Genomic DNA, 10,011 nt, shown 5'->3' on the forward strand with positions numbered 1-10,011 from the left:
GTTGGATAGATTTGAACTCAGGCCCAATTAATCTAAGTCTGGGCTTTTGGTCCCTACAGGATGATATAACTTGCTTTTGAGGCTGGGGGTGTGAGAGAAGGGGCCAGAAGTTGAGAGTATTTTCTCTAAATCGGATCATGTCCTTCTCTGCTCAGAACCCTCCATGGTTGGGGTGCCTGGGTGGCTCAGTCGTTAAGTGTCTGCCTTCAGCTCAGGTCGTGATCCCAGGATCCTGGGATCGAGCCCCGCATCGGGCTCCCTGCTCAGCGGGAAGCCTGCTCCTCCCTCTCCCACTCCCTCTGCTTGTGTTCCCTCTCTCGCTGTGTCTCTCTTTGTCAAATAAATAAATAAATAAATAAATAAATAAATAAATAAATAACCAACCCTCCATGGTTTCCATCCCACAGAGTAAAAGCCACAGTCTTCTCTGTGACTCACTATCCCCTAAGTGATCTGCCTCTAGTTACATCCCAGATCTCCTCTCTGTCTTTCCCCCTCACTCACTATGCCCATCGGCCGCTTTGCTATTTCTCTATTTTCCACCACAGGGCCTTTGCACTGGTTGTTCTCTCTGCCTGGAATGTTTTTTCCTCCAATATTCCAATAGCTCCCTCCCTTGCCTCTTTCAGGTGTTTGTTCAAATGTTACCTCCTCAGCAAGGTCTTCCCTGACCACTCAAAATCTGTTTAAACTCAAAATCTCTCTACTCCTTGCCCCCCTTCCCTGGTTTATTTTTCTCTTTAACACATGTCACCTTATTAAATATACTTATTTATTTTGTTTATTTTGCCCCTCATTGGAAGCCAGCACCAAGAGAGGAATATTTTTGCCTGGATTACTCCTTGCTGTGTCCCCTAGAAAAGCTTAGAAAAGTACATGATAAGTGCTTAGTAGGAAATTTGGGAAGAATGACTTTTCCATAAGAAATTTCTCTTATGTACAGAGCTCTTGTTCTGTACCAGGTCCTGTGCCAAGCTCATTACAGACACTATTTCACTGCACCTCTTTCTCTCACTAACACTGAGCAAGACAGGATGCCACAGCCCCATTTTACAGATGGAACACTGATGCTCAGAAATCTGCCAGCCTCTAGCTTTTGCTTGTAGCCTTTGATATGACCTCATAAAGGGGAAGCATGTGGCACTGGGCTTGGCACTATCAGCCACAGTCTTGTAGGGTTAATTATCGTCATAGGTGCTTTTTATATAGTTTTGCCCCCAAGGGTGAGCTGTCACCCAGCTCCTGAGTCAGACCCTTATGTCTGGAGGGTGACAGGGGGTGTTTTGTCCTGAAATTGAGTCATCTGGGGGTGGGGCATTGGGCACAGCCCAAGGGCTCTAAAGTGAGTCATCCCTTCACAGACCAGTGAGCAATCATAGCAGGAGCCCCCTAACAAATCATACAGGCTGGGAAGTGAAGTACAGAGAGCTGGGGCTCTTCTGAGGTCATAGCACTGGGACAGAGACAGGGAGGTCTGATTTCCAACAAAAGGGGTTAGACAGTGAGGGGAGGGGCGAGGTTCTGTAAGGAAAGCGTCACATCCCTCCTCCCAGCGGTGGGAGAGATGCCCCAGCCAGCTGCTTCTATTCCAGACTGTGAGGAGGGGTGAGTCAGCCTGTTGTGGGGGGAGCAGGGTTTAGGCTTGCCTGCCCTCCCCCCGGCCCCCAAACATACACCCAGATGGGCTGGGAGCTGTTTTTCTGGGATGCCAGGGCTCCTGACTCAGCACTGGGAATTTTGGCTGAGTGTGTTCTGGGAAATGTCAGGCCTACAGGAAACAGAGGGCTCCCACTCACACCATCCCGCAGGTGGGCGGGGAGCGGAGAGAGAGCAGGGTGTATGAGAGAACAGGGACCCAGTGTGCAAGGGGCTGAGTGTAAGGAGGTTTATGTACACGGGATAGTGGAGAATATGAGAGGGAGACAGTTGGCAAGCAAGGCATGGGGGTTTACATGTGCAAGGGAAGAAGCTGTGTGCCAGGATGTGGGTGTTTGAAGCAGAGGGTTGATGTGCAAAGGGGCTCCCAGTGCAAGGGAAATGTTTGCTGGGAAGATGTGTGTTCAAAGGAGAGAGGTCCAGTCTGCTGGGGATAAAAATAAGAAAGCAGGTTGGCAAGGTGTTCGTGCAGAGAAGAGATGCGGAGTTTGTAAGGGATGTTTGCAAAAAAGGCTGTGTGCAAAAAGAAAGGTCTGCCACTAACGGCATAAAACGGCACGTGCGCGGCTCCCGCGGTGCCCCAACAATCCCAGCAGCCCTCAGCGCCCACCCTTAGGCCCCGCCCCTAGTCCCGCCCCTCACGCACAGCGAGGCGTGCTATGCTCCAGTCAGTGAGCTTCTACTCCGCCATTGGCTAGCTAACTGGAGGGGGCGCGCGTGCAGAGACTCCCGGAAGCGCAAGAGGCTCCGGCTCGTAGCAGACCCGGATCCTGGGAACAGTGGGTGCTTAGCAACGGGGGGAGGTGCCCAGTGACAGGCGGGGGGGGGGGGGGGGATGGGGGGTGCCTAGCAACAGAGAGGAAGGCGGTGCCCAGCAACGAGGGGGGCTCAGAGGAGTGGAGAGGTAGCCCTGGAGGATCTGTGGGTGTCTAGCAACGGGGGAGGACCCTAACAACGGCGGGGAGTGGGACAGGGCGAAAGTGGGTTTTGGGAGGTGCGCAGGAAGAGCTATGGGTTCCTAGCAACCAGAGAGGGAACCAGGAGAAACTGGGGGAACTATTAAACAGGAAAGGAAGTCATTGGTGGGTGGGAATCTTAGGGTGGACACACAGGAATGTGAGGGCTTAGCAAAGACAAGGGCAAAGCAGGGAGGTCAGTGCCAACTCCTACCCGAGTAATCCCTCCCCTTCTCCCTCAGGCGATGTGGCTGGAGGTGGGGTGCTTACTGCGGGGGACCTGTGGACAGCTGGGCCGGACTGTTGGTTTGCCTTGTGGGGCCCTGGGGCCTGGGCCCCACTGGTGGGTAAGAGGCTGGAGAGGGGTCTCCCAGGGGGAGAGGCTGAGGGAGGTTTTAGGGTATAAAAATGACAGGGAGGGGTCCAAAAGGGCCAGGCAGATCCCATGTCCTCCACTCCTTACCAATATCTGCTTTTCTTGCAGGGGCCATGTGGGGGTTCTCAGGCCCAAATGTTTCATAAGGATGGGCCTGGCAGAGGCCTGGGTGAGGAGGACATTCGCAGGATACGGGAGGCCCGGGTCAGGAAGACACCCCGGCCCCAGGTATCATTGTCTCCCACCCACCCACCCAGCAGCACCCCCTGAAGGCAGCTGGCCTCCCAAGCTTGGGAAAGGGTATGGCGGCAGGTTGGTTGGACTCCCTGGGTGCTATGTTCACCTTCCCACCCTCAGACCTTCTCCCCATTTCCCAGCTGAGCGACCGCTCTCGAGAACGCAAGGTGCCCGCTTCCCGCGTCAGCCGCTTGGCCAACTTTGGGGGTAGGTGTGACTGTGGGAGATTGTGACCTAGATCAGAGGAGGCCACGTTTACAGAATGAAGCAAGGGGGAGAGGGTGAATCAGAGACAGGGAGAGGAGTGAGAGGTGGAAAAGAGAAGGAAGGCAAAGGCCTGCAAAGCCAAGAGAAATAGAGGAAGGTAACATTTATTGAGCGCTTGGAATGTGGAAGGCCCCATGTACACTCCATCTCTCTGCACTGAATTGATGCGTGTTAATTTCCACTCTATAAATGAGGAAATAGAGGCAAAGGGAAGCGAAGTGACTTGTTCAAACTTCATGTCACAGTCTGCATGAAATAATACAGGGGGTTGCAACCAGCATTAAAAAGAATAGAATGGGGGGCACCTGTGTGGCTCAGTCGGTTAGCGTCTGACTTTGGCTCAGGTCATGATCTCAGGGTCCTCGGATGGAGCCCCAGGCTCAGCTGGGAGTCTGCCTCTCCCTCTCCCTCTGCCCCTCCCCCTGTTTGTGCTCACTCTCTCTCAAATAAATAAAAATCCTAAAAATAAAAAAAGAATAGAATGGTGCACACGTAGAATAAAGGAAATTCTTGTATATATATATATATATCTACTGTTATAATGCATATGTCTTCTTTAGGGTGGATCGTGGTTCAAATTTTAAAGATACCAATTCACAGTATAAAGAGGGAGTTAAATGCACTGGTAAGAGCTTTGATACCAGGCTGCCCAGGGTTCAAGGGGTGATTCTGCCGCATTCTCACTTTGTGACCCTGGACGAGTTACTTAACTTCTCTGAGCCTCAATTTCTTTTTCTCTTCTGTGAGGACGAAATGAGTTAATGCATATAAGGCATCAGTAATGGTTCCTGGCATGTAGCAAGCACCCAGAAGATGTCTGTATGATGATTTGCAGAGAAGGTGACGGTGGGAGAGGCAGAGAGACTCAAGATGTCTTTAGCGACAAGGGGATGGAGGAGGGAGGGGAAATCAAAGCCAAAAGATAAGATCAAAAGGAGGGACAGAGAGAAAGAGGCCTGAACTGATGTGCCAGATGGGGGGAGGGGGAGAGACAGAGAAAAACCAACATAGACAAGGAGAGGTGAGCATGAAGAAGATGAAGTGTGACAGAGAAAGGGGAGTCACAGGAAGACAGAGACCCAGGGGGATCATTTCGGGGCCTTCTTACCCTTAGCTGCACACTAGAATCATCCGGAATGCTTAAAATATGTATGTAAATTCCAAGGCTCATCTCAGACCATAGAATCTCAGCCTCTTATTTATTAAAGCTCCTCACATGACTCAGATGTGCAGCCAGGGGTGAGAACCGCTGACCCGGGAGACAGATGTGAACAGAGTGATGGAGAAAGAGGGAGCCGCACCTCAAAGGGGACCCCAAGCAGGGAGAGAGTAAGAGATGGAGTTGGGGACAGAGAGAAGCAGAGACTTGCCAACAGAAAGCTGGGAGACAGGTTGCTTAGGGAGAGGCTGAGAGCGAACAGGGGGTCGGGGGACAAAGCCCGGAGGCAGGCAGGCACCCAGACTCCTCTCTCACTCCCCAGGACTGGCTGTGGGCTTGGGGCTGGGAGCGCTGGCTGAGGTAGCCAAGAAGTCCCTGCTGGGAGGACGTCTACCATCAGGTGAGTGGGTGTGTCACACTACCTGGGTTCAGACCCTGGCTTTGCTGTGTGACCTAGGCTGAGTGGCTTCACCTCTACGAGCCCAGTTTTCTCATCCAGAAAATGGATGATCATGTACCCACCTCTCACAGTTGTGATGGGCGGAAGCCTATCGTGTGAAAAAAATAATTGGAGTTGAGTTCCTAAAACTCTGAGCAGGAGAGGAAAGCTGAGAATAGGAGTGTTGGGGGCGGGGGGTGTCTGTGGACAACAGAGATGGAAAGACGTGTGTGGAGATTAGCACTGGTGGCTAAGATTCCCCAACAAGCCCACGTCCAGAAGCAAAAATGGGTCTGGATATTTTGGATGAAAAAGAGACTAAGGCCATAGTAACTGACAAATGGGATATGTGACCCATGATTGAATGTCAGCCTGAGAAAAATAACTATCAAAGACTTTGGGGACAACTGGGAACATCTGAATTTGGACTGAAGAGCAGATAGGAAAGAATTCGCGTTCATGTTCGTAGGCACGATGATGGCGCTGTGATTGAGTAGGGGAATATCATTTTTAGCACGGGTTGTGTGCAACTACATGCAGATGGGTCTGCAAAAAATAAGGGCGAGTGTTTGGGCACATACACATAGATAAATTATGTAGGTGAGGCCGAAGGTGAAAAGTTTGAATTGGATATGCGGGTGTCCGTGGTGCTGTGCGTGTGACTTTTCTGTTCATTTGGATTTTTTTTTCTTCCAAATAAAAAGGTGGGTGTAAATGGAGGATTAGGCTTGAGGTAAGACCAAACTGAGTCTACACCCTGCTCTGCCACTTCTGTGCTGTGTGACCCAGGGCCAGGCACAGTACCTCTCTGAATGTCTTGCCTCCTCACCTTGAAAATTAAAGCATTGGTAGTTCTTACTTTTTGGCTAATTGTGGGGATTCAGCCAGAGAATCCAGAGACCCTTGGAATTCTGCCTGGCACAGGGTGAGCCCTAGCTAGATAAAGAGCTCAATAATATTTTTTATCAAATAAATAAAAGCTTGATAAACACTTGATTGAATAATCCTATAATTTGCATGTAGAGCCGGGCACATATCCTAAGCGTATAGCTTGGTTTGTTTTCACAAAGTGGATACATCTGTGTGCCCAGATTAAGAAACCCTAAGACAGCAGTTCTCAAACTTTCGGTCTCAGGATCCCTGCACACCCTTACAACTTAGGAATGGATAAACAAAACATGTTATATTCACACAATGGGATATTATTCAGCTATAAAAGGGAATGAAGTACTGACCTATGCTACAATGTGGATGAATCTTGAAAACTATCCTAAGTGAAAGAAGCCAGACACAACAGGTCACATACCGTATGATTCCATTCATATGAAATGTCCATAGAGACCACAGATTAATGGTTTCCGGAGACTCGGGGTCGGGGGTGGTTGGGAGAAATGGGAGGTGACTGCTAATAGGTATGGGGTTTCTTTTTGGGCTGTGAAAATGTTTCAAAATTGCTTATGGTGATGTACAACTCTGAATGTACTAGAAGCCATTGGACTGTATACCTTAAATGGGTGAGTTACACGATTTATGAATTACATCTCAATAAAAAATAGAATGAGGACCCCAAAGAACCTGCTTGTGGATTATATTTGGGGGTTATATTTGTGTGTATTTACTGCATTAGAGATTAAAATGATTTTTTTTTTATGTTTCAAGTGTTATTTAAATTCTAATTGGTTAACATATAGTGTAATATTAGTTTCAGGAGAAAACAAATTTTTAGAATGCAAGAATACACACACACACGTGCATTCCATCAGCTGTCAGAGCAATGGTATCATCACAGGTCATGGAGTTTCTGGAAAACTCCACTGAGCATTTATGGGAGAATGAGAGTAAAAAGGGGCAAATAACATTAATATGATTATGAAAATAGTTTTGATCTTACAGAGCCTCCTGAAGGGTCTCAGGGACCCTCAGGGTTCCCGGAACCACACTTTGAGAATCACTGCCCTCATTCTCCAAAAGCTTCTATCTGCCCTGTCTTGGCTTCTCATCCCACCAAGGGAAACCACTGTCTTGGCTTCTGACCACCAAGATGAGTTTTGACTGGTTTTGCTCTTTACGCCAATGTAATTAGACAGCGTGTCCTCATACATGTCTGGCTGCTTTTGCTCAACATTCTGTCTGCGGGATGCGGCCATGTTGCTGCGGGTAGATGGAGGTGGTTTATTCAGTGCTGTAGGAGTCCCTGTGTGACTGTTCCAGCATGCCTTTGTTCATCCTATTGACAGTCATTGGGTTATTTCCAGTTGGGGACCATTGTGAATAGTGCTGCTGTGAACCATCTTGGAATAACTGTCAATGGACACACATATGCCTTTTCCTGGGTATATACCTAGGAGAGAAATTATGTTGGCCGTAGGTGTGTGCTCTACTGGAAACTTCCCAAAGGGCTTGTGCCACGACACTCATCAGCAATATGGGTGTTTAGGCTGCCCCACATCCTTGTCAACACTTGGTATTGTCAGTTTCATTTTAGCCATCCTGGGGGTTATGCAGTGGTGCTATAATGATGTTTTGTGTGGTCGTAATACTAATGATTATTCTCGCCACCCCAGAGAGCAGCTCCCGGCCAGGCTCCAGCCCTTTCCTGTCAGAGGCCAATGCCGAGCGGATTGTGCAGACCTTGTGTACAGTTCGGGGGGCCGCCCTCAAGGTTGGCCAAATGCTCAGCATCCAGGGTACAGCATGACCCTCGACTCCTGACCCTTGACCTCACTCCTTCCGCACCCCCACCCACCCGCCAGCGCAAACTTCAGATATCCCCACAGGGGCCCCTCCTCGCCTCCTCCCTCACTGCTTCCCTTGTGCCCCTGTCTCCCCAGACAACAGCCTCATCAGCCCTCAGCTGCAGCGCATCTTCGAGCGTGTCCGCCAGAGCGCCGACTTCATGCCTCGCTGGCAGATGCTGGTGAGTGCCCTGGCCGGGAAGGCTGGTGAGGGAGGCAGGCTCCACCTGCCTGAGCCCCCTGGCTTCATTGCTGAAGCCTCAGTTTCCCCATCTGTAAAATGGGGATCACTGAAGCACACACCTCGGCGAGTTGTTGAGATAATGACATGAGAGAATGGTGCGGAGTGCTTAGACCAGTCCCTGGCAGGCTCAGGGCTTTGTCACGGCTACTGAAGAGGCTGGGAGTGCAGTGGTTAGGGGACCAGACTTTGTGAGTTCAAATCCCGGCTCTGCCAAATACTGCCTGTGTGATCTCAGACATGTGGCCTGACCTCTCTGTGCCTCAGTTACCTCATCTGTAACTGGCCATACTGAGAGCAACACCCACATCATAGGGTTACATAAATTAGTATATGTAAAGCACTTCGAAAGGGCCCCTGACACACCATGAGTGACATCCTAGTTCTAGCTGTTATTAGTACTAGTTTTTTTTTTAAAGATTTATTTACTTGAGAGAGAGCACGCGTGTGTGACTGGGGGCAGTGAGGGAGGGGCAGAAGAGAGAGACTCTCAAGCAGACTCCGCACCAAGCGCCAAAGTGGGGCTCCATCTCACAACCCTGAGATCATGACTCGAGCTGAAATCAAGAGTCAGACGTTTCACCGACAGAGCCACCCAGGCGCCCCAGTACTAGTTTTTCTTAATTAAAGGAGATTGTGTCTGTAAATAGGTTGGCACAGCACCTGGCACTGAGTAAGTGCCCAAGACATGAACTGTTCTTCTAGTGACTGGGCAAGGGTGTGGAGTCCCGATCCAGCTGCCTTCCTTCTGATCTCTGCTCTGCTCACTTGCCCTGTGGCCCTGGATCATTAGTGCCCCTCTCTGAGCCACTATGGACAGGTCCCAGCCCACAGGAAGCCCTCTGTAAATGTTAGCTCTTCTTCATCACGTTAACTTTGAGTTGATAATACAGTCTAGGAGTATAATGAAGGATTATCAGTCTTGACTGTACATAATAGCAGTCCCCAAATTGGCCCACACAGCCTTGGGAGTACAGGCTGAGGCTGGGCCTCCCAGTCTGCCAGCACCTGGCTTGTCACCTCAGCCAAGAGACTTCTCTGTGAGCCTCAGTCTCCTCATCTGTGAAGTTGGGTAGTAGCCAGGAGCATAGCCCCGAGCCCGGCATGTGGTGAATGGGCTTATTCACATAAAGCGCTCAGCACAGGGAGTGAACTCAGCTGCCTATAACTGCAACGATGATTGTTTCAACCACTGTCCCCAGAAAGTTCTCGAAGAGGAGCTCGGCAGGGACTGGCAGGCCAAGGTGGCCTCTTTGGAGGAGGTGCCCTTTGCTGCTGCCTCGATCGGGCAGGTGCACCAGGGCATGCTGAGGGATGGGACGGAGGTGGCTGTGAAGATCCAGGTGAGGGGGGGGCGGGGAGGCGGGGCAGGGGTGGGAGTGGGCCCCTTGCTCTCCCAGAGGCGTGACTCCCGCCCTCTGTCCCTCCCTGCTCACAGTACCCAGGCGTGGCCCAGAGCATCCAGAGTGATATCCAGAACCTGCTGGCGGTGCTCAAGATGAGCGTGGCCCTGCCTGAGGGTGAGGCGCCACTCCACCCCTGACCGTGGGAGGGATGCCTCGAAGGGAGAAAGTGGGGCTGGATGGAGGGGGGAGAGGCCAGCTCGGGGCAGGGTGTGCCCGTTTGTGTGTGTGTGTGTGTGCGTGCGCGTGTGTGTTGTGTGTGTGAGCGTGGGCGACTGTGCAAGTCCGTGTGTTTGCGACAGAAAGAAGGGACACCAAGGCAGGGAGAGCCCAGAGAGTCTGAATGTGTGAGAAAAGGCAAACTTAGAGATTCTGACAGACCCAGAGCCAGAAACCCACACTGACATTTGGAAACAGACACACGGGATGCCCAGAGAGGGCCTGGAGGTCTGGAAAAGAGCCACAGAAGCAGGAAGGGAGCATAAGCCGGACCTCGTGTGTGTGTGTGTGTGTGTGTGTGTGTGTGTGTGTGTGTGTGTGTG

The 10,011-nt window shown here is 50.8% G+C and overlaps 1 protein-coding gene across 1 annotated transcript in view; it reads left to right on the forward strand.

Moving 5' to 3' along the window:
- The first annotated feature begins 2,526 nt into the window (after positions 1 to 2,526).
- Positions 2,527 to 10,011, forward strand: part of COQ8B (coenzyme Q8B) — a 16,353-nt gene continuing 8,868 nt past the window's right edge. The window contains exons 1-9 of the mRNA XM_044922207.1: positions 2,527 to 2,560; positions 2,855 to 2,959; positions 3,097 to 3,216; positions 3,366 to 3,432; positions 4,974 to 5,051; positions 7,655 to 7,777; positions 7,922 to 8,007; positions 9,269 to 9,409; positions 9,505 to 9,586. Coding sequence (XP_044778142.1) covers positions 2,858 to 2,959; positions 3,097 to 3,216; positions 3,366 to 3,432; positions 4,974 to 5,051; positions 7,655 to 7,777; positions 7,922 to 8,007; positions 9,269 to 9,409; positions 9,505 to 9,586 — 799 coding nt within the window. The 5' untranslated portion in view covers positions 2,527 to 2,560; positions 2,855 to 2,857. The remainder of the gene's footprint in view (positions 2,561 to 2,854; positions 2,960 to 3,096; positions 3,217 to 3,365; positions 3,433 to 4,973; positions 5,052 to 7,654; positions 7,778 to 7,921; positions 8,008 to 9,268; positions 9,410 to 9,504; positions 9,587 to 10,011) is intronic.

Source organism: Neomonachus schauinslandi, chromosome 16, assembly GCF_002201575.2.
Source record: "Neomonachus schauinslandi chromosome 16, ASM220157v2, whole genome shotgun sequence".
Lineage (NCBI taxonomy): Eukaryota > Metazoa > Chordata > Mammalia > Carnivora > Phocidae > Neomonachus > Neomonachus schauinslandi.